Source organism: Ips typographus, linkage group LG3 (assembly GCF_016097725.1).
Source record: "Ips typographus isolate SLU linkage group LG3, UJ_Ityp_2.0, whole genome shotgun sequence".
Taxonomy (NCBI): Eukaryota; Metazoa; Arthropoda; class Insecta; order Coleoptera; family Curculionidae; genus Ips; species Ips typographus.
In genome coordinates, this window is record NC_138424.1 from 21158106 (window position 1) to 21183549 (window position 25444).

At 35.6% G+C, this 25444-nt stretch overlaps 1 protein-coding gene and 1 long non-coding RNA gene across 3 annotated transcripts; one reads left to right on the forward strand and one right to left on the reverse strand.

Annotated features, from left to right (window-relative positions):
- The first annotated feature begins 294 nt into the window (after positions 1 to 294).
- LOC145726857 (E3 ubiquitin-protein ligase RNF146-like) lies at positions 295 to 25310 on the forward strand. 2 transcript variants are annotated; one of them, XM_081976132.1, is made up of 4 exons: positions 295 to 439; positions 1688 to 1927; positions 11375 to 11566; positions 24980 to 25310. In XM_081976132.1, the coding sequence occupies exons 1-4, from the start codon at positions 394 to 396 to the stop codon at positions 25222 to 25224; spliced, it is 723 nt and encodes a 240-aa protein (XP_081832258.1). In that variant the 5' UTR covers positions 295 to 393; the 3' UTR covers positions 25225 to 25310. The 2 variants fall into 2 exon arrangements, with proteins under 2 accessions (XP_081832258.1, XP_081832257.1); XM_081976131.1 differs by having other exon boundaries at positions 297 to 439; positions 1685 to 1927.
- On the reverse strand, positions 6909 to 7544 carry LOC145726858 (uncharacterized). The gene is made up of 2 exons (XR_014177706.1): positions 7415 to 7544; positions 6909 to 7038 (listed from the first exon to the last, which is right to left on the reverse strand). It is a non-coding gene; the product is annotated as an uncharacterized LOC145726858 (long non-coding RNA).
- Positions 25311 to 25444: the final 134 nt, after the last annotated feature.

The following is a 25444-nucleotide window of genomic DNA, read 5'->3' on the forward strand; positions in this document are numbered from 1 at the left end:
TTTGTGGTAAAATTCGAATATTTATCAAAATTTTAAAGATTGGGGGCTTAGAAAGTGGATTCACTAATTTGACAACAATAAGTTAGGTTAGGTTTACCCTCTTCCCTCGATCAGATAATTCATTAGTAAAGTGTCACGTGACTGTTTACCTGTCCGGGTAGAGTACACCACGTGACAATAATCTAACCTAGATCACATTGACAAATATGCAGGAGTATTTTTTATTGACTTTGACAAATAAAAACACATGTTTTATGTTTACATCATAAGGAAATGTATTTTTCTCTGTGAACTAAATTAAAACATAAATAAACAAAGTAACTAAACTGGACTAACAGTAATATCAATCAAATTTGGGGAGACTTTCTGGTGATCTAATTGATCCTATTAATTATGGCGGAAGCTCTATCCAAATCTGATGAAGAGAGCAACAGCAAAGGTAACATAAAATCTATTATTTACATACTATAAGTCTTCATCTGTATTGGTAGACCTGGTAGCAGACATTGCTGTATCTGGTTTTGCTACTATTCCTATACTTCTAAAAGTTTTTCTAAGATTTACTTGAATTGCACAGTCTTTCGTGGTTGTTTCCAATTGTTGCACTTTCGGTTGGGTAGATTCATAAACTTCTTCAAATAATCTTCTCTTTGAGGTGGTAGCAAATTCTTCAATAATTTCAAGTTTTCTTTTCTTATCAGAATCGCTAAACTGAGAACAGGAATCGTCATGTTTTATATTTGATTTCTTCTGCACATTTTTATGTGGCACAATATTTTTCTTTAAAACTAAGTTTTTACCAAACGTTTTGAAAAAGTGCCAGTTTTCCGCATCATTTTCAAGCTGAAGAAGGCAAATAAAATGCGTTATGATATACAAAAATTCATGACAAATACCTCAAAGTGATCCTCGCAGGCGTACAAAACTTGCTTTAAGAAACCAGAGGAATTATAATTCACTGCTTGGAACCATGATTTTCGACGAGTTAAATCCTTTGGCACAGTTAAAAACATTTTGTTTGGAGCATTGCTGTTATTAACTGGACAAGAAGGAACAAAACATGATTTGAAAACCATTAGGATTAAAGTTTAGTATGACAGAAAAACTTAATTGTGATTCACAAGTCAAAATAATGGAAACACAGAAATGGCAACTGCTTTCCAGAAGTAAACAGTTAATATCATAAACTCAATAAAAATATAACCTAATACATAAAAGGGAATAACCTTTTTGGTAATCAGCTGATGCTGTCAACTGTCAGACAGCCATAGCCAATAAAATAGCTGAAAGTCGCCTACGTCATACACGCGCGGAAAGCCCTTGATTTAAATTTATTAACCCATTTTCAAAGTACCCTAAATTATCAAAATATTGATACTTGTTGCACCAACCCAGTTTTTCCTAAATTCACTATTTTTGTCACCCTGTACGCAATTTTTAAGATAGAATTTTTTTTTTTACGTTACACCATTGGAAAGAGGAGCTCAACGCGGTTAATTTGAGTGGTTGAACCACCCTGAACTCCCAAAAATGACTGAGTTACAGGGTGCGCAAATTTCAACTGATTTGAAAATTTGTTCAAACTTCAAAATAATCTGGATGAGTTTAGTGAAACTTTTTTAAAACGCTTTTGTAGAAATTACATCATTTAAGGGTTGGCAACACTGAAATCAACTGTATTCAGTAGGTTTAAATCCGGAATGTGCGGTGTGCCTACAGCCTTGCATCCATCCGGCGCAGCTGCCTTGCGGTCACATATTTTGCTACTTATGCGTCAAAGGCTTCGCCAATCAAAACAAAAGATGCGCCATGTGTCGACAGGAAATTCCACGTGACTTTGTCGACCAACCCCGTTTACTCCAGCCCACCGTGGAACTTCCGGAGACGTTTGACGGCGCCTACCAATGGTTTTACGAGGGTCGAAATGGTAAGTCCAGTAGTTTGTTTTGGTTTAGTGTCAATCAAAACTTGTGAAGCTGAACCAAACTTGAATCACCCTGTATAAACACTGAAAAACTAAAGCCCTAATAGGAGGGGTAGATTGTCGAGGTATTTTGTTGTACACATAAGTCACGTGACTGTTTTTGACAGGTGCCAATTGGCTTTGACAGTGATGCGAGCTCAAAATTGCGTTATCAACGTCACGTAACGTGTATTTTAGCATTTCAGCTTTTTTAGCTGTCTAATTTTAATTTCCCAAATTTTCAACTTTTAAATTACATAGTAAAAGTCACGTGACTGTTTTTGACAGATGTCAACTGACTTTTACAGTGTTGCAAGCTTGAAAATTGAATTATTAAAGTCACGTGACATGGTTCTTACCATTTTACCACTGTCTAAATTTAAATTACCGATAAACTTTCGGTCAATGTCAAAAATTGGTTGTCACCTAACCTAACCTGAAATTTGTCATGTGACTTTTAAAAAAAAATTAATTTTAAGGTTTTGGGTATTTAAATTTTGGAAAAACTGTCAGGTAACTTGAAGCAGTCATTTTTACTAAATCATTAATTCTTATGACAATTTGACTGTCACATACTTTTTGACACTTGTTGCTTTGACCTTAAATTACTTCCTTATTTAACAAGTTACGTGAAAATGTCATAGAAAACAAAAGATAGAGCAGATTTCTAGCTTTCCAAAAATATCACCACATGAGTTGATTGATCATACCGTTTGGCCGCTAGAGGGCGTCAAAGTTCTTTCACCATAAAATCACAAATTTTGTGACACCCGCTGCTTTGACCCAAAATTACTCCCTTATTTGACAAGTTACGTCAAAATATGATAGAAAACAAAAGATAGAGCAGATTTCAAGCTTTCCAAAAATATCCTCCCATGAGTTGATTGTTCATACCGTTTGGCCGCTAGAGGCCGTCAAATTTCCTTCACCATAAAATCACAAATTTTTTGACACTTGTTGCTTTGACCCAAAATTACTCCCTTACTTGACAAGTTACGTCGAAATGTCATAGAAAAAAAAAGATATAGCAGATTTCAAGCTTTCCAAAAATATCCTCACATGAGTTTATTGATCATACCGTTTGGCCGCTAGAGGGCGTCAAAGTTCTTTCACCATAAAATCACATATTTTGTGACACCCGCTGTTTTGACCCAAAATTACTCCCTTATTTGACAAGTTACGTGAAAATGTCATAGAAAACAAAAGATATAGCAGATTTCAAGCTTTCCAAAAATATCCTCACATGAGTTGATTGATCACACCGTTTGGCCGCTAGAGGCCGTCAAATTTCCTTCACCATAAAATCACAGATTTTTTGACACTCGTTGCTTTGACCCAAAATTACTCCTTTTCTTGACAAGTTATGTCAAAATGTCATAGAAAACAAAAGATAGAGCAGATTTCAAGCTTTCCAAAAATATCCTCCCATGAGTTGATTGTTCACACCGTTTGGCCGCTAGAGGGCGTCAAAGTTCCTTCACCATAAAATCACGTATTTTGTGACACCCGCTGTTTTGACCCTAAATTACCCCCTTATTTGACAAGTTACGTCAAAATGTCATAGAAAATAAAAGATAGAGCAGATTGCAAGCTTTCCAAAAATATCCCCCCATGAGATGGTTGATCCCACCGTTTGGCCGCTAGAGGGCGTCAAAGTTTCTTCACCATAAAATCACGTATTTTGTGACACCCGCTGTTTTAACCCAAAATTACTCCCTTATTTGACAAGTTACGTCAAAATGTCATAGAAAATAAAAGATAGAGCAGATTGCAAGCTTATCAAAAATATCCCCACATGAGATGATTTATCATACCGTTTGGCCGCTAGAGGGCGTCAAATTTCCTTCACCATAAAATCACGTATTTTGTGACACCCGCTGTTTTGACCCAAAATTACTCCCTTATTTGACAAGTTACGTGAAAATGTCATAGAAAACAAATAATAGAGGAGATTTTAGGCTTGCCAAAAATATCCCCCCATGAGTTGATTGTTCACACCGTTTGGCGGCTAGAGGGCGTCAAAGTTCCTTCACCATAAAATCACAAATTTTGGGACACCCGCTGCTTTGACCCAAAATTACTACCTTATTTGACAAGTTACGTGAAAATGTCATAGAAAACAAAAGATAGAGCAGATTGCAAGCTTTCCAAAAATATCCTCCCATGAGATGATTTATCATACCGTTTGGCCGCTAGAGGGCGTCAAAGTTCCTTCACCATTAAATCACATATTTTGTAACACCCGCTGCTTTGACCCTAAATGACTTCCTTATTTGACAAAGTTATGTCAAAATGTCATAGAAAACAAAAGATAGAGCAGATTGCAAGCTTTCCAAAAATATCCCCCCATGAGATGGTTGATCCCACCGTTTGGCCGCTAGAGGGCGTCAAAGTTTCTTCACCATAAAATCACGTATTTTGTGACACCCGCTGTTTTGACCCAAAATTACTCCCTTATTTGACAAGTTACGTCAAAATGTCATAGAAAATAAAAGATAGAGCAGATTTCAAGCTTTCCAAAAATATCCTCCCATGAGTTGATTGTTCATACCGTTTGGCCGCTAGAGGCCGTCAAATTTCCTTCACCATAAAATCACAAATTTTTTGACACTCGTTGCTTTGACCCAAAATTACTCCCTTACTTGACAAGTTACGTCGAAATGTCATAGAAAAAAAAAGATATAGCAGATTTCAAGCTTTCCAAAAATATCCTCACATGAGTTTATTGATCATACCGTTTGGCCGCTAGAGGGCGTCAAAGTTCTTTCACCATAAAATCACATATTTTGTGACACCCGCTGTTTTGACCCAAAATTACTCCCTTATTTGACAAGTTACGTGAAAATGTCATAGAAAACAAAAGATAGAGCAGATTTCAAGCTTTCCAAAAATATCCTCACATGAGTTGATTGATCACACCGTTTGGCCGCTAGAGGCCGTCAAATTTCCTTCACCATAAAATCACAGATTTTTTGACACTCGTTGCTTTGACCCAAAATTACTCCTTTTCTTGACAAGTTATGTCAAAATGTCATAGAAAACAAAAGATAGAGCAGATTTCAAGCTTTCCAAAAATATCCTCCCATGAGTTGATTGTTCACACCGTTTGGCCGCTAGAGGGCGTCAAAGTTCCTTCACCATAAAATCACATATTTTGTGACACCCGCTGCTTTGACCCTAAATTACCCCCTTATTTGACAAGTTACGTCAAAATGTCATAGAAAATAAAAGATAGAGCAGATTGCAAGCTTTCCAAAAATATCCCCCTATGAGATGGTTGATCCCACCGTTTGGCCGCTAGAGGGCGTCAAAGTTTCTTCACCATAAAATCACGTATTTTGTGACACCCGCTGTTTTAACCCAAAATTACTCCCTTATTTGACAAGTTACGTCAAAATGTCATAGAAAATAAAAGATAGAGCAGATTTAAAGCTTGCCAAAAATATCCCCACATGAGTTGATTGTTCACACCGTTTGGCTGCTAGAGGGCGTCAAAGTTCCTTCACCATAAAATCACAAATTTTGTGACACTCGTTGCTTTGACCTAAAATGACTCCCTTATTTGACAAGTTACGTCAAAATGTCATAGAAAACAAAAGATAGAGCAGATTGCAAGCTTATCAAAAATATCCCCACATGAGATGATTTATCATACCGTTTGGCCGCTAGAGGGCGTCAAAGTTCCTTCACCATAAAATCACATATTTTGTGACACCCGCTGTTTTGACCCAAAATTACTCCCTTATTTGACAAGTTACGTGAAAATGTCATAGAAAACACAAGATAGAGCAGATTTCAAGCTTATCAAAAATATCCTCACATGAGTTGATTGATCACACCGTTTGGCCGCTAGAGGGCGTTAAATTTCCTTCACCATAAAATCACAAATTTTTAGACACCCGCTGCCTTCACCCTAATTTACTCCCTTACTTGACAAGATACGTGAAAATGTCATAGAAAACAAAAGATAGAGCAGATTTCAAGCTTCCCAAAAATATCCCCCCATGATTCGATTGATTGCACCGTTTGGCCGCTAGAGGGCGTCAAAGTTCCTTCACCATAAAATCACATATTTTGTGACACCCGCTGCTTTGACCCTAAATTACTTCCTTATTTGACAAAGTTACGTCTAAATGTCATAGAAAACAAAAGATAGAGCAGATTTCAAGCTTTCCAAAAATATCCCCCCATGAGTTGATTGATCACACCGTTTGGCATGTGTGTGTGCAATGCATTTCGAGGTATTTTAAGGCAATTTGAGGCATTTCAACGCGTTTTGCATGCAAAAAGGCATTGTGGTGTTGAAAAAACGAGGCAAAAAATTATCGACGGTCTACCCCTCGGTTCGGTTTAGTACCAGTTAGTTTAGTAGTGTGTTGACTTATTCAAGGTTGGTGGAAATATGACAGTAGAGCGACACAAGATATAGAGGAGGCGTTTCAGTTAAGTCTGCCCGAGTTTGATCTGATTATTTGCGGCGAATTGTACGTCATTGATTTGACGCACCGATATCAGTATCCGAAAGCTGATCCGAGTCGAAAACGGTCGATTAAACGCGACAAAGTCTGTAATTTAGTTGTAAAAGGTGTTGCTGGTCTCAAATAATACATTTTTACTACAAATATAAGGGCCGGTATTTCCATCTGCTATAATAACTATTCGGCCACTCTAAAGTGTATTCCAAATATTGTCGAATTGTTATTTAATGAATTTGTATTAAAAAGGAGGTTTTGTCATTCACAGATTAGTCTGATTTGTCATTTCTTTGGAATCTCTGAATGTTAATTAACCCCTCCAAAGGCTTGGAAAGGAGAAAAAGGAAGAAAATACAGGTTTTTGCTGTTAAAATTTAGTTCTAACTAATCTTAAATAAGACAAGTTAGAATTATGTTTACTTAGCTTGCAAAACGGTGATTATAACACAATCTTGTGATAGTTATTACTAGTTAGTTAAGTTAGGATTACTCTGCTGCTGATTACAACCCAACATTTTCATCTGTTAACAAACTTCCCTGAAAATTAAAAAATACAACTTAGTTGGTGTATATCAAACAAAATTATTGGACGATTATTTCCTTCCTATCAATTTTGACCAATCGCTATAAAGAATTAGTATAACAAATGTAAATTTTAAGTGGAAAAATCACTTAACAACTGTCAACTTAGCTGTCAGCAGTTTTTCCGGAAAAAAATTCGAAAAAATTGCACACTCCTCACAGCAACATAAAGAATAGTGTTACCCATTCTAGCTTGAAAGTTATTGTTCTTATTAATTATTGTTCTTATTGTTTTAATTAAAATAAAATGTTTATTTAACTCAGGAAATAATCTTACCAAATATCCCTCCTGCATCTAATTTTTCCTGTGGAAAAATTGGAATACTCGTTTCTAAGTAATTCTCGTTTTTCCGGAAAAATTAAATGCACTAGGGATATTACCCCCGAATAAAACAGTTTATTTGAAGAATTTTTCATTTGATGCATCAAGTAGCTAATATACAGTCTGTCCCAAATTCGATGCTTGAGATCTCAGTTATTATCGAAGGTACAAAAATGTTTAAATTAGAAAAGTTTTAAAGAATTACATGGCTAATTCAAATCTCTTTTGAAAAATAACCCAGCATTTTTTGTTTTCGAGATATTTGAACAAAACTGAAAAATGATATGATTTTTTCTTTGGCCACTATTGTGCAAATCGTTTAGTGGACAACTGTTAAACTAAAATACATATTTTGGATTAGGGGTATATTTTTACTACTTTTTGAAATTCTATATCTCGGTTACAGAAAGAGCTAGAGAGGACAGTTTTTGCTCATTTTATAGTATTTTTTATCCTTTTTCTAATGGCGTTTTAGTGATATCTCTAAGAGTTCAAATAAAACAGTTACACTCATTCAAAAATTGCAAAAATGCAGTTTTTGCAAAAAGTGCAATTTTGGCAATTTTTTTATTTTGCTCCATAAGGGTTCTAATGCACAGCAAAGGACATATTTATACAAAAGAACCTTAAATTAGTTGAAATAAGTGCAAAAAAAGCACTTTAAAATTTTCCATTTTTCAAAAAAATTGAAAGAATAGGGGGGTATTAGAGGTGTTTTTTACTACTTTTTGAAATTCAATATCTCGGTAACATGAAGAGCTAGAGAGGCCAGTTTTTGCTCATTTTGTAGTATTTTTTATCCTTTTTCTAATAGCGTTTCAATGAAATTTCTAAGAGTTCAAATAAAAAAGTTCCAATCATTCAAAAATTGAATAAATGCAGTTTTTGCAAAAAGTGCAATTTTGTCAATTTTTTATTTTGCTCCATAAGGGTTCTAATGCACAGCAAAGGACATATTTATACAAAAGAACTTTAAATTAGGTGAAATAAGGGCAAAAAAACACTTTAAAATTTTTCATTTTTCAAAAAAATTGAAAGAATGGGGGTGTTTTTTAAGTACTTTTTGAAATTCAATATCTCGGTAACAGGAAGAGCTAGAGAGACCAGTTTTGGCTCATTTTGTAATATTTTTTATCCTTTTTCTAATGGCGTTTCAATGAAATCTCTAAGAGTTCAAATAAAAAAGTTACAATCATTAAAAAATTGAAAAAAAGCAGTTTTTGCAAAAAGTGCCATTTTTTTATTTTGTTCCATAAGGGTGCCAATGCACAGCAAAGAGCATATTTATACAAAAGAACCTTAAATTAGTTAAAATAAATACAAAAAAAGCACTTTAAAATTTTTCATTTTTCAAAAAAATTGAAAGAATAGGTATTAGAGGTGTTTTTTAAGTACTTTTTGAAATTCAATATCTCGGTAACATGAAGAGCTAGAGAGGCCAGTTTTTGCTCGTTTTGTAGTATTTTTTATTATTTTTCTAATGACGTTTTAGTGAAATCTCTAAGAGTTCAAATAAAAAAGTTACACTCATTCAAAAATTGCAAAAATGCAGTTTTTGCAAAAAGTGCAATTTTGGCAATTTTTTATTTTGCTCCATAAGGGTTCCAATGCACAGCAAAGGACATATTTATACAAAAGAACCTTAAATTAGGTGAAATAAGTACAAAAAAACACTTTAAAATTCTACATTTTTCAAAAAAATTGAAAGAATGGGGGGGTATTAGAGGTGTTTTTTAAGTACTTTTTGAAATTCAATATCTCGGTAACATGAAGAGCTAGAGAGACCAGTTTTGGCTCATTTTGTAGTATTTTTTATCCTTTTTCTAATGACGTTTCAATGAAATTTCTAAGAGTTCAAATAAAAAAGTTACAATCAATCAAAAATTGAAAAAACGCAGTGTTTGCAAAAAGTGCAATTTTGGCAATTTTTTGTTTTGCTTCACAAGGGTTCCAATGTACAGCAAAGGACATATTTATACAAAAGAACCTTAAATTAGGCGAAATAAGTGCAAAAAAAACAGTTTAAAATTTTTAATTTTTCAAAAAAATTGAAAGAATGTGGTATTAGGGGTCTATTTTTACTACTTTTTGAAATTCAATATCTCAGTAACATGAAGAGCTAGAGAGGGCAGTTTTGGCTCATTTTGTAGAATTTTTCATCCTTTTTCTAATGGCGTTTTAGTGAAATCTCTAAGAGTTCAAATAAAAAAGTTACAATCATTCAAAAATTGAAAAAATGCAGTTTTTGCAAAAATTGCAATTTTTTATTTTGCTCCATAAGGGTTCCAATGCACAGCAAAGGGTATATTTATACAAAATAACCTTAAATTAGGCGAAATAAGTGCAAAAAAAAACAGTTTAAAATTTTTAATTTTTCAAAAAAATTGAAAGAATGTGGTATTAGGGGTCTATTTTTACTACTTTTTGAAATTCAATATCTCAGTAACATGAAGAGCTAGAGAGGGCAGTTTTGGCTCATTTTGTAGAATTTTTCATCCTTTTTCTAATGGCGTTTTAGTGAAATCTCTAAGAGTTCAAATAAAAAAGTTACAATCATTCAAAAATTGAAAAAATGCAGTTTTTGCAAAAATTGCAATTTTTTATTTTGCTCCATAAGGGTTCCAAGGCACAGCAAAGGGTATATTTATACAAAATAACCTTAAATTAGGCGAAATAAGTGCAAAAAAAAACAGTTTAAAATTTTTAATTTTTCAAAAAAATTGAAAGAATGTGGTATTAGGGGTCTATTTTTACTACTTTTTGAAATTCAATATCTCGGTAACATGAAGAGCTAGAGAGGCCAGTTTTTGCTCATTTTGTAGTATTTTTTATCCTTTTTCTAATGACGTTTTAGTGAAATCTCTAAGAGTTCAAATAAAAAAGTTACAATCATTCAAAAATTGAAAAAATTCAGTTTTTGCAAAAAGTGCAATTTTTGCTGTGACAAATGAAAAAACCTTCAAATAAACTGGATTATTGGTCGAATCAAGTATGTTTGGCAATTGATATACACAAAAAAGTTGTATTTTTCTAAGATATTTACTGGAAAGTTTATTAGCAGATGGAAATACTGGCCCTAAGTTGATTTTGGTTTAACACTGCTTCCATTTTGTACTACCTCACTTTCTACTTATTAATGTATTAATAAAATTAAATCTAAAAGTTAAATTTGTTTTTATTGGATTACAAAAGCATTATTAAGTTTGGTCTTCAAATCTCAGTATTATACAGATTGCTTATACCACTGAGGGGATAATTTCTATAGAAACTACTGAATTGACCAATAGTAGCCTCTGATTTCACCGTTTCTCTGGATATTATCTTTGAAATTAATTTATCTGGATGTGGAAAGTCCCTAAATATAAAAAAAATACATTTTTGGATACCAAATCTTGGACATCCTGTATTTTTCCTGGTTACAACGGGCCTGTCCCATAATTTTTGTTGTTTTTAAAAATATTAAGTCTAACAACTACATTATATTATGCCGGTGACGTACTACCCTATCAACCAATCAGCGACAAGAAGTAATTTCCTTCTTTCAGTGTTGTCACCTTGTGCAGTATTACCTTAAGAATAAGATTCAATAGAAAAGATTCAAACCTATGAAACTGAATATGTTATTATCATTCTTGAAATTAGAGAAAATTTGTACTTTAAACCAAATTATCTTATTCGGATATTAAAAATATTATCTATGTGATGATAAGTTGGTCTTTTTCTTATTTTTGACAAACATTGGTAGAATTGGTTCTAATCTAGAAAGTAGAACAGAGGTGGGGTTAACCGATAAGAAAGGTGGGGTTTTCCAAACTTACACTTTTCGCTCCCCAGATGGCGCCCAGAATTACGTACGTCACACGCAAATTTCAAATTTAACGGACAAATTCATGCTAATGTAGAATTTACTTTTTAAACCATATTCGTTCGATTCCGGTCATTAAAACAAAAATTTATGTCATGTGGGATAGGCCCGTTTAAGGTGAGGTTAGTAGCCAGTAACCAATCCGATTGTATCTAAGTCGCTTACAGGTTGGTGGCAGTACGACGAGAGAACGAGCAAGGAACTGGAAGCTTCTTATAAGAACGGGGAAAAGAGCATGGAACTGCTAATTGCCGGCTTCCTTTACATTGTCGACTTTGAAAATATGTTGCAACTGAGACGAAACGACCCCTCCAGACGACGTCAAATCAAACGAGACGTCAGCACCATAAGTAAAAAAGGTACGAATTTGTTCCACGAAGAATTTACAGGAAAAATTACATTCAAATCCGAAGCCTCTTGATCCAATCATTTTGGAAGCGTCCAAAAGAGCTTGTGATTAGAAAAACGTTGACTCTAACTAACTGAACTAGTTATGACGTTTAATGACAGCTTAAGTTCTCATAACCGCGTTTTGCGTCTTGCGTCACTTATTTCCTATTGGTAGAAGCAAAATTTGAAAATGACAGCCAGCAAGAAGCTGAAAATGTTCAACTTCCTGCGTCTGTTTCTAGTATTTTGACATTTTGAACGACGCAGAGGGCAAAATTTATGTCTGAATGGCAAAACTGAAAAAAATGAATAAACACAGTCAGAAAAAAATCATCTTTGATGTCCTCTAGCGGCCAAACGGGGAAACCTAGTTTTGCCCGCTCAAAGTCACGTGATAGCTCCATTCATTAGCTATCTACGATCATAGAACGTGTCTATACAGAATGTTTCAAATAAGGAAGTTATTCACTTTTTTTTGGAAAAGTGCACCAAAATTTTGCCCAAATAAAGGTTCTTCCTGACCTACTATACTGACCGCCGCCATATTGGACTTGAACCTGTCAAGGTGGCCATTTTAACTAATTTTGGCATGGAGAACCCGAATCTGCTGTTAGTTTTGCTGTAACTGCCACCATTTTGTTGCTGGCCTTGAAATTAAGACAATTTTGACAGTTTTCAGGGTGTGGCACCCAAAAAAATTGACATTTTGACAAATGACACTTTACGTCACATTTCTACCATTAACCTAAAGTAATTAACACATTTAAAAAAGATTTTTGGTATTCAAAAAATCCATGGAAACCCATGTGAAAAATGTCAAAAATTGTGTTTTTAATTTTTCAAGGCCAAACAGTGCGTCCTACGGAAAATAGTTCCATATAACAAAAGTTGTGTCCCATTGAGGTGCATACATGGTAAAAATTCACATCCCTAGTCCAAAACGTTTTCGAGATATTCACAAAAATGTCCAAGAAAAATTTATCAACTTTGACGCCCTCTAGCGGCCAAACGGGGAGACCTAGGTCTGCCCGCTTAAAGTCACGTGACAGCTCCATTCATTAGCTATCTACGATCATAGAACGTGTCTATACAGAATGTTTCAAATAAAGAAGTTATTCACTTTTTTTTGGAAAAGTGCACCAAAATTTTGCCCAAATAAAGGTTCTTTCTGACCTACTACACTGACCGCCGCCATATTGGATTTGAACCTGTCAAGGTGGCCATTTTAACTAATTTTGGCATGGAGAACCCGAATCTGCTGTTAGTTTTGCTGTAACTGCCACCATTTTGTTGCTGACCTTGAAATTAAGACAATTTTGACAGTTTTCAGGATGTGGCACCCAAAAAAATTGACATTTTGACAAATGACACTTTACGTCAGATTTCTACCATTAACCTAAAGTAATTAACACGTTTAAAAAAGATTTTTGATATTCAAAAAATTCCCACAAAAATCCATGGAAAACTCTGTGAAAAATGTCAAAAATTGTGTTTTTAATTTTTCAAGGCCAAAAAGTGCGTCCTACGGAAAATAGTTCCATATAACAAAAGTTGTGTCCAATTGAGGTGCATACATGGTAAAAATTCACATCCCTAGTCCAAAACGTTTTCGAGATATTCACAAAAATGTCCAAGAAAAATTTATCAACTTTGACGCCCTCTAGCGGCCAAACGGGGAGACCTAGGTCTGCCCGCTTAAAGTCACGTGACAGCTCCATTCATTAGCTATCTACGATCATAGAACGTGTCTATACAGAATGTTTCAAATAAGGAAGTTATTCACTTTTTTTTGGAAAAGTGCACCAAAATTTTGCCCAAATAAAGGTTCTTCCTGACCTACTATACTGACCGCCGCCATATTAGATTTGAACTTGTCAAGGTGGCCATTTTAACTAATTTTGGCTTGGAGAACCCGAATCTGCTGTTAGTTTTGCTGTAACTGCCACCATTTTGTTGCTGGCCTTGAAATTAAGACAATTTTGACAGTTTTCAGGGTGTGGCACCCAAAAAAATTGACATTTTGACAAATGACACTTTACGTCACATTTCTACCATTAACCTAAAGTAATTAACACATTTAAAAAAGATTTTTGGTATTCAAAAAATCCATGGAAACCCATGTGAAAAATGTCAAAAATTGTGTTTTTAATTTTTCAAGGCCAAACAGTGCGTCCTACGGAAAATAGTTCCATATAACAAAAGTTGTGTCCCATTGAGGTGCATACATGGTGAAAATTCACATCCCTAGTCCAAAACGTTTTCGAGATATTCACAAAAATGTCCAAGAAAAATGTATCAAATTTGACGCCCTCTAGCGGCCAAACGGAGAGACCTAGGTCTGCCCGCTTAAAGTCACGTGACAGCTCCATTCATTAGCTATCTACGATCATAGAACGTGTCTATACAGAATGTTTCAAATAAAGAAGTTATTCACTTTTTTTTGGAAAAGTGCACCAAAATTTTGCCCAAATAAAGGTTCTTCCTGACCTACTATACTGACCGCCGCCATATTGGATTTGAACGTGTCAAGGTGGCCATTTTAACTAATTTTGGCTTGGAGAACCCGAATCTGCTGTTAGTTTTGCTGTAACTGCCACCATTTTGTTGCTAGCCTTGAAATTAAGACAATTTTGACAGTTTTCAGGGTGTGGCACCCAAAAAAATTGACATTTTGACAAATGACACTTTACGTCACATTTCTACCATTAACCTAAAGTAATTGACACATTTAAAAAAGATTTTTGAAATTCAAAAAATTCCCACAAAAATCCATGGAAAACTCTGTGAAAAATGTCAAAAATTGTGTTTTTAATTTTTCAAGGTCAAACAGTTTGTCTTACGGAAAATAGTTCCATATGACAAAAGTTGCGTCCCACTGAGGTGCATACATGGTAAAAATTCACATCCCTAGTCCAAAACGTTTTCGAGATATTCACAAAAATGTCCAAGAAAAATTTATCAACTTTGACGCCCTCTAGCGGCCAAACGGAGAGACTTAGGTCTGCCCGCTCAAAGTCACGTGATAGCTCCATTCATTAGCTATCTACGATCATAGAACGTGTCTATACAGAATGTTTCAAATAAGGAAGTTATTCACTTTTTTTTGGAAAAGTGCACCAAAATTTTGCCCAAATAAAGGATCTTCCTGACCTACTTACTATACTGACCGCCGCCATATTGGATTTGAACCTGTCAAGGTGGCCATTTTAACTAATTTTGGCATGGAGAACCCGAATCTGCTGTTAGTTTTGCTGTAACTGCCACCATTTTGTTGCTGGCCTTGAAATTAAGAAAATTTTGACAGTTTTCAGGGTGTGGCACCCAAAAAAATTAACATTTTGACAAATGACACTTTACGTCATATTTCTACCATTAACCTAAAGTAATTAACACATTTAAAAAAGATTTTTGATATTCAAAAAATTCCCACAAAAATACATGGAAACCTCTGTGAAAAATGTCAAAAATTGTGTTTTTAATTTTTCAAGGCCAAACAGTGCGTCCTACGGAAAATAGTTCCATATAACAAAAGTTGTGTCCCACTGAGGTGCATACATGGTAAAAATTCACATCCCTAATCCAAAACGTTTTCGAGATATTCACAAAAATGTCCAAGAACAATTTATCAAATTTGACGCCCTCTAGCGGCCAAACGGGGAGACCTAGTTTTGCCCGCTCAAAGTCACGTGACAGCTCCATTCATTAGCTATCTACGATCATAGAACGTGTCTATACAGAATGTTTCAAATAAGGAAGTTATTCACTTTTTTTTGGAAAAGTGCACCAAAATTTTGCCCAAATAAAGGATCTTCCTGACCTACTTACTACACTGACCGCCGCCATATTGGATTTGAACCTGTCAAGGTGGCCATTTTAACTAATTTTGGCTTGGAGAACCCGAATCTGCTGTTAGTTTTGCTGTAACTGCCACCATTTTGTTGCTGGCCTTGAAATTAAGAAAATTTTGACAGTTTTCAGGGTGTGGCACCCAAAAAAATTAACATTTTGACAAATGACACTTTACGTCATATTTCTACCATTAACCTAAAGTAATTGACACATTTAAAAAAGATTTTTGATATTCAAAAAAATTCCACAAAAATCCATGGAAAACTCTGTGAAAAATGTCAAAAATTGTGTTTTTAATTTTTCAAGGTTAAACAGTTCGTCTTACGGAAAATAGTTTCATATGACAAAAGTTGCGTCCCACTGAGGTGCATACATGGTAAAAATTCACATCCCTAGTCCAAAAGGTTTTCGAGATATTCACAAAAATGTCCAAGAAAAATTTATCAACTTTGACGCCCTCTAGCGGCCAAACGGGGAAACCTAGTTTTGCCCGCTCAAAGTCACGTGACAGCTCCATTCATTAGCTATCTACGATCATAGAACGTGTCTATACAGAATGTTTCAAATAAGGAAGTTATTCACTTTTTTTTGGAAAAGTGCACCAAAATTTTGCCCAAATAAAGGATCTTCCTGACCTACTTACTACACTGACCGCCGCCATATTGGATTTGAACCTGTCAAGGTGGCCATTTTAACTAATTTTGGCATGGAGAACCCGAATCTGCTGTTAGTTTTGCTGTAACTGCCACCATTTTGTTGCTGACCTTGAAGTTACGACAATTTTGACAGTTTTCAGGGTGTGGCACCCAAAAAAATTGACATTTTGACAAATGACACTTTACGTCACATTTCTACCATTAACCTAAAGTAATTGACACATTTAGAAAAGATTTTTGAAAATTCAAAAAATTCCCACAAAAATACATGGAAACCCCTGTGAAAAATGTCAAAAATTATGTTTTTAATTTTTCAAGGTCAAACAGTTCGTCTTACGGAAAATAGTTTCATATGACAAAAGTTGCGTCCCACTGAGGTGCATACATGGTGAAAATTCACATCCCTAGTCCAAAAGGTTTTCGAGATATTCACAAAAATGTCCAAGAAAAATTTATCAAATTTGACGCCCTCTAGCGGCCAAACGGAGAGACCTAGGTCTGCCCGCTCAAAGTCACGTGACAGCTCCATTCATTAGCTATCTACGATCATAGAACCTGTCTATACAGAATGTTTCAAATAAGGAAGTTATTCACTTTTTTTTGGAAAAGTGCACCAAAATTTTGCCCAAATAAAGGTTCTTTCTGACCTACTACACTGACCGCCGCCATATTGGATTTGAACCTGTCAAGGTGGCCATTTTAACTAATTTTGGCATGGAGAACCCGAATCTGCTGTTAGTTTTGCTGTAACTGCCACCATTTTGTTGCTGACCTTGAAATTAAGACAATTTTGACAGTTTTCAGGATGTGGCACCCAAAAAAATTGACATTTTGACAAATGACACTTTACGTCAGATTTCTACCATTAACCTAAAGTAATTAACACGTTTAAAAAAGATTTTTGATATTCAAAAAATTCCCACAAAAATCCATGGAAAACTCTGTGAAAAATGTCAAAAATTGTGTTTTTAATTTTTCAAGGCCAAAAAGTGCGTCCTACGGAAAATAGTTCCATATAACAAAAGTTGTGTCCAATTGAGGTGCATACATGGTAAAAATTCACATCCCTAGTCCAAAACGTTTTCGAGATATTCACAAAAATGTCCAAGAAAAATTTATCAACTTTGACGCCCTCTAGCGGCCAAACGGGGAGACCTAGGTCTGCCCGCTTAAAGTCACGTGACAGCTCCATTCATTAGCTATCTACGATCATAGAACGTGTCTATACAGAATGTTTCAAATAAGGAAGTTATTCACTTTTTTTTGGAAAAGTGCACCAAAATTTTGCCCAAATAAAGGTTCTTCCTGACCTACTATACTGACCGCCGCCATATTAGATTTGAACTTGTCAAGGTGGCCATTTTAACTAATTTTGGCTTGGAGAACCCGAATCTGCTGTTAGTTTTGCTGTAACTGCCACCATTTTGTTGCTGGCCTTGAAATTAAGACAATTTTGACAGTTTTCAGGGTGTGGCACCCAAAAAAATTGACATTTTGACAAATGACACTTTACGTCACATTTCTACCATTAACCTAAAGTAATTGACACATTTAAAAAAGATTTTTGAAATTCAAAAAATTCCCACAAAAATCCATGGAAAACTCTGTGAAAAATGTCAAAAATTGTGTTTTTAATTTTTCAAGGTCAAACAGTTTGTCTTACGGAAAATAGTTCCATATGACAAAAGTTGCGTCCCACTGAGGTGCATACATGGTAAAAATTCACATCCCTAGTCCAAAACGTTTTCGAGATATTCACAAAAATGTCCAAGAAAAATTTATCAACTTTGACGCCCTCTAGCGGCCAAACGGAGAGACTTAGGTCTGCCCGCTCAAAGTCACGTGATAGCTCCATTCATTAGCTATCTACGATCATAGAACGTGTCTATACAGAATGTTTCAAATAAGGAAGTTATTCACTTTTTTTTGGAAAAGTGCACCAAAATTTTGCCCAAATAAAGGATCTTCCTGACCTACTTACTATACTGACCGCCGCCATATTGGATTTGAACCTGTCAAGGTGGCCATTTTAACTAATTTTGGCATGGAGAACCCGAATCTGCTGTTAGTTTTGCTGTAACTGCCACCATTTTGTTGCTGGCCTTGAAATTAAGAAAATTTTGACAGTTTTCAGGGTGTGGCACCCAAAAAAATTAACATTTTGACAAATGACACTTTACGTCATATTTCTACCATTAACCTAAAGTAATTAACACATTTAAAAAAGATTTTTGATATTCAAAAAATTCCCACAAAAATACATGGAAACCTCTGTGAAAAATGTCAAAAATTGTGTTTTTAATTTTTCAAGGCCAAACAGTGCGTCCTACGGAAAATAGTTCCATATAACAAAAGTTGTGTCCCACTGAGGTGCATACATGGTAAAAATTCACATCCCTAATCCAAAACGTTTTCGAGATATTCACAAAAATGTCCAAGAACAATTTATCAAATTTGACGCCCTCTAGCGGCCAAACGGGGAGACCTAGTTTTGCCCGCTCAAAGTCACGTGACAGCTCCATTCATTAGCTATCTACGATCATAGAACGTGTCTATACAGAATGTTTCAAATAAGGAAGTTATTCACTTTTTTTTGGAAAAGTGCACCAAAATTTTGCCCAAATAAAGGATCTTCCTGACCTACTTACTACACTGACCGCCGCCATATTGGATTTGAACCTGTCAAGGTGGCCATTTTAACTAATTTTGGCTTGGAGAACCCGAATCTGCTGTTAGTTTTGCTGTAACTGCCACCATTTTGTTGCTGACCTTGAAGTTACGACAATTTTGACAGTTTTCAGGGTGTGGCACCCAAAAAAATTGACATTTTGACAAATGACACTTTACGTCACATTTCTACCATTAACCTAAAGTAATTGACACATTTAGAAAAGATTTTTGAAAATTCAAAAAATTCCCACAAAAATACATGGAAACCCCTGTGAAAAATGTCAAAAATTATGTTTTTAATTTTTCAAGGTCAAACAGTTCGTCTTACGGAAAATAGTTTCATATGACAAAAGTTGCGTCCCACTGAGGTGCATACATGGTGAAAATTCACATCCCTAGTCCAAAAGGTTTTCGAGATATTCACAAAAATGTCCAAGAAAAATTTATCAAATTTGACGCCCTCTAGCGGCCAAACGGAGAGACCTAGGTCTGCCCGCTCAAAGTCACGTGACAGCTCCATTCATTAGCTATCTACGATCATAGAACCTGTCTATACAGAATGTTTCAAATAAGGAAGTTATTCACTTTTTTTTGGAAAAGTGCACCAAAATTTTGCCCAAATAAAGGTTCTTTCTGACCTACTACACTGACCGCCGCCATATTGGATTTGAACCTGTCAAGGTGGCCATTTTAACTAATTTTGGCATGGAGAACCCGAATCTGCTGTTAGTTTTGCTGTAACTGCCACCATTTTGTTGCTGACCTTGAAATTAAGACAATTTTGACAGTTTTCAGGATGTGGCACCCAAAAAAATTGACATTTTGACAAATGACACTTTACGTCAGATTTCTACCATTAACCTAAAGTAATTAACACGTTTAAAAAAGATTTTTGATATTCAAAAAATTCCCACAAAAATCCATGGAAAACTCTGTGAAAAATGTCAAAAATTGTGTTTTTAATTTTTCAAGGCCAAAAAGTGCGTCCTACGGAAAATAGTTCCATATAACAAAAGTTGTGTCCAATTGAGGTGCATACATGGTAAAAATTCACATCCCTAGTCCAAAACGTTTTCGAGATATTCACAAAAATGTCCAAGAAAAATTTATCAACTTTGACGCCCTCTAGCGGCCAAACGGGGAGACCTAGGTCTGCCCGCTTAAAGTCACGTGACAGCTCCATTCATTAGCTATCTACGATCATAGAACGTGTCTATACAGAATGTTTCAAATAAGGAAGTTATTCACTTTTTTTTGGAAAAGTGCACCAAAATTTTGCCCAAATAAAGGTTCTTCCTGACCTACTATACTGACCGCCGCCATATTAGATTTGAACTTGTCAAGGTGGCCATTTTAACTAATTTTGGCTTGGAGAACCCGAATCTGCTGTTAGTTTTGCTGTAACTGCCACCATTTTGTTGCTGGCCTTGAAATTAAGACAATTTTGACAGTTTTCAGGGTGTGGCACCCAAAAAAATTGACATTTTGACAAATGACACTTTACGTCACATTTCTACCATTAACCTAAAGTAATTAACACATTTAAAAAAGATTTTTGGTATTCAAAAAATCCATGGAAACCCATGTGAAAAATGTCAAAAATTGTGTTTTTAATTTTTCAAGGCCAAACAGTGCGTCCTACGGAAAATAGTTCCATATAACAAAAGTTGTGTCCCATTGAGGTGCATACATGGTAAAAATTCACATCCCTAGTCCAAAACGTTTTCGAGATATTCACAAAAATGTCCAAGAAAAATGTATCAAATTTGACGCCCTCTAGCGGCCAAACGGGGAGACCTAGGTCTGCCCGCTCAAAGTCACGTGATAGCTCCATTCATTAGCTATCTACGATCATAGAACGTGTCTATACAGAATGTTTCAAATAAGGAAGTTATTCACTTTTTTTTGAAAAAGTGCACCAAAATTTTGCCCAAATAAAGGATCTTCCTGACCTACTACACTGACCGCCGCCATATTGGATTTGAACCTGTCAAGGTGGCCATTTTAACTAATTTTGCCATGGAGAACCCGAATCTGCTGTTAGTTTTGCTGTAACTGCCACCATTTTGTTGCTGGCCTTGAAATTAAGACAATTTTGACAGTTTTCAGGATGTGGCACCCAAAAAAATTGACATTTTGACAAATGACACTTTACGTCACATTTCTACCATTAACCTAAAGTAATTAACACATTTAAAAAAGATTTTTGAAATTCAAAAAATTTCGACAAAAATCCATGGAAAACTCTGTGAAAAAGTCAAAAATTGTGTTTTTAATTTTTCAAGGCCAAACAGTTCGTCTTACGGAAAACAGTTCGATATAACAAAAGTTGTGTCCCATTGAGGTGCATACATGGTGAAAATTCACATCCCTAGTCCAAAAAGTTTTCGAGATATTCACAAAAATGTCCAAGAAAAATTTATCAACTTTGACGCCCTCTAGCGGCCAAACGGGGAGACCTAGTTTTGCCCGCTCAAAGTCACGTGATAGCTCCATTCATTAGCTATCTACGATCATAGAACGTGTCTATACAGAATGTTTCAAATAAGGAAGTTATTCACTTTTTTTTTGGAAAAGTGCACCAAAATTTTGCCCAAATAAAGGTTCTTCCTGACCTACTATACTGACCGCCGCCATATTGGATTTGAACCTGTCAAGGTGGCCATTTTAACTAATTTTGGCATGGAGAACCCGAATCTGCTGTTAGTTTTGCTGTAACTGCCACCATTTTAAAAAAATTGACATTTTGACAAATGACACTTTACGTCATATTCGACGAGTCCAAAGACGGAAGCACACTTTATTGGTCAATGGGCAACACGCCCCAGGCAAGTCCACATGACATCAACGTCATTCGTCAACCCTGTCATTCTCTCGCTCACTTCAAACCCATGGGAACAACTGCCATAATTAATTATGGGTGTTTGTTCCCATTGCATTTTGATGTGAGTGAGAGTGAGAATGAGCGGGAGTGGTTGATCACGTCGGGGTCACCAATTATGGGAGTTGTTCCCATTTGATGCGTGGTGCCATCTGTGTGAACGTGTACGAAGTGAGTCACCACATATTCATATAAAATATAGGTTAATATCTGAAAATTCATTTTTATGTGGCAATTGCTATGGAACTTTGAGAATATTAGATGTTTTCATTCATCTTTGCTTCCAAGGCGACAAGAATGAGGAATACACTTCTGCAAAACATGCTGAATTAGCTGAATAGTAACCTATTTAAAAATGTAACAGAAAAATTAACAAAATATTAACAAATTGTGACAACTGACAATTAAAAATATCGTGTTTAGAGGCAACTACTGTGAACAGGGAAAAAACTTTTGTCAGTCTGTCAGCTGAAAATTTACTGTTGACCAATAGGAAATAAGTGACTCAGGTTAAGAGAACTCAGCTTTATAGTCACCTGACCTTAGACGGTGTCGTGAAACTCTGAAATGTCAAATAGTTGCGTCTTTTGTTGTTCGTAACTCTGTAGAGTTAAATTTGGCAGTTGTGACATTAAATGACAGCTATGACACACAGCGTGGCTTATATAATCATGTATGACACTGACGTTATAATTATTAAAACTTATTCGGCAGTGACGTGAAACTGTCAAATACAAAACAGTTGTATTTCGTAGTTACACCCTCAATAAAGCATAAAACTCGACATTTGTAAGGTTGAATGATACTTTGATATGTTTTTTTTTACGACTGTCAACTGTCAAAATTCACTGGAATACACAGATTAGTTGTATATTTCTTTGATAAATCGCAAGTTGTATTTATAGCTCCATAGAGTTAAATTTTGACATTATCAGATACTTTGTGATGTTTGTTGCTTTCTTCTGTCAAAAATTAGGCTTTAAGTACTAATCCAAAATATCCGCTTTGAAAAATCACACTGTACATTGTATTTAGTTCTTTAGAGCAAAATTTGACAGTTGTGACGTTAGTATAAAAGTGTTTCTTAACGTCCCAACTGTCAAATTTGACTCCATGGAGCTGTAAACACAATACTTAAGTGTAATTCCCAGTCCGGTTTTCAACTTGAAACGTATCGCACGTCTGTTTCGTGGGCGCCATTTTGTGTCGCTAAGAAACCACGTTTCTTGAAACGGTGTACAGAGAAATTTGAAGTTGACGACCGAACTCCGCAGCCGGTCGAGTGGAGATGGTGGGAGCTCTAAGTGGAAATGTCGATTCCTAAAAGTCTACGGGGAGTTGTCTTGTGCGGTGCACTTCCAGGAGGTGGAAAGGGTGAAAACCTAGGAGAAGACCACGTGGATGTGACAGTGACGGTTATAGTTTCCACGAGGAAGGACTACATCTTTTGCTCGGATCGTGCCTTTAAGCGATTTTTTAGAACTTTTAGTAGCTATCTGGGGCTCAGGGGCACAAGCCCGACTATCTGAGCCTCTTTCGTATCGAGCTGGCAGAATACCCTAGTTGGTAACGCCATTAAACAGAGCAAAAAAAAAAAAAAAAAAAAAGTGTAATTCCTCAAAGAAACACATCTATTTGACATTTTATACTTTCAGGACAGTGGTGAGTGAGTTTTGACAGTTGTGACAGCTGTCACGTGACGCAAGTAAACTATTAAAGTGTACTTTAATGCCCTAACTGTCAAATTTGGCTCCATGGAGCTTTAAACACAACTTACAGTGTGATTCCTCCAAGAAACACATCTATTTGGCTTTTTATACTTTTAGGTCAGTGGTGAGTGAGTTTTGACAGTTGTGACAGCTGTCACGTGACGCAAGTAAAGTAATAAAGTGTACATTAACGTCTCAACTGTCAAAATTGGCTCCATGGAGCTTTAAACCCAAATTTCAGTGCAATTTCTGAAATTAGCAACTATTTTAAATTTTGTAGTTTCAAGTCACTGGTGAACGGGTTGTGACAGTTATGACAGCTATCACGTGACCTAAGAAAAATATAAAAGTGTTTATTAACGTCAGAACTGACAAATTTGGTTCCATGGAGCTGTAAACGCAATACTTAAGTGTAATTTCTCCAAGAAACATATCTACTTGGCATTTTATACTTTCAGGCCAGTGATGAGTGAGTTTTGACAGTTGTGACAGCTGTCACGTGACGCAAGTAAAGTATTCAAGTGTATCTTAACGTCTCAACTGTCAAAATAGGCTCCATGGAGCTTTAAATACAAGTTCCAGGGTACCTTCCAAAATTAGCAACTATTTCTAGTTTTATAGTGTCTGGTCACTTGGTGGACGGGTTTTGACAGTTATGACAGTTGTCACATGACGTAAGAAAAATATAAAAGTGTTTATTAACGTCAGAACTGACAAGTTTGGTTCCATGGAGCTGTAAACGCAATACTTAAAGTGTAATTCCTTAAAGAAACACATCTATTTGGCATTTTATACTTTCAGGCCAGTGGTGAGTGAGTTTTGACAGCTGTCACGTGACACATGTAAAGTGTTCCTTAGCGTCGGGTTTTGACAGTTATGACAGCTGTCACGTGACGTAAGAAAAGTATAAAAGCAGTCCGTAAATTTAGAACTAACAAATTTGGCTCCGTGTGGACCTGTAAACACAACTGAAATTGCAAATTCTCAAAGAAACACATTTGTGGCACTGGTGAGTGAGTTTTGACAATTGTGACAGGTGTCACGTGACGCAAGTAACGTCCCAACTGTCAAATTTGGCTGCATTATAATATATACACTGTGTCTGTAAATAAGTCTTGCATAAATTGTTCTGGAAAAAAGTTTATGGCGATTTTTTTTATTCATCTATACGGGGTGACCCCAAAAGGAACTTACAACTGTCAAATAATTTACTTTTTCAAGTTGAAACCCCAATTTTTTATGCCATTTTTGGGTTCTGCTTGCAACTCCCAGTATATTATTATGTTTTGTATGTTTCCTGGCATAACTCGGTTCTCAAAGGTTGTTAGCGAGAAATTTCCGTGTATAGGATTCTGTAAATTGTGTTTTTGAGCCACCATGTATACAAAAACAAAAAATCGACGTTTCCGAGCAGTTTTCCAAAAACTTTACGGACAGAGAGTGCATAATTTCCAAATCTATACTCTCTCAACTTGTATAGCTTGATGATGCCTTTTTAGGCGAAACGTGTAGCTATTTTATCTATATTTTAATATTTTTAAAATATAAATAAGTCAATGAAACTCTGTATATTTGGAGGTTGTTCTCGTTTTATTCTTATAAAGATCCATCCATCAGGTATTGCTGGTATAAGAACAAACTCCCCAAACACGGAATGTCAAGGTGACGAAAGTCAGTCAAGTCGCCTGTCGGACGGTACCACGTCACAACCCATCACCCCCTCCAATACCCCACAAAGTCCGACGAGCGGGAGAGAATCTCCAAACAGGGAACACGATCTACAAGCAACCGTGGAGCTTATAAGTAATTTGCGTCTAGACAATTGCGATAATGTTGATGGAGGTGTGGACGATGAAGAATAATGTAATTTCTGGTGTTTGTGGAGAAAAAAATGTTGTTTTTACCTTTCGGTAGAGAATCTCTTTTAAAATACACGTTGTTGTTTGTGCTTCATTTTGTGTTAATTATGATGTTCCCAGCACTGTAAGTGGTTTGTGATTGGTCGAAAAAGGCAGCAGCTGAAAGCTGCCTTTTGTTTGTACACTTTGGCAAAAATTACCATAAAAATGTGTTCATTTTGGC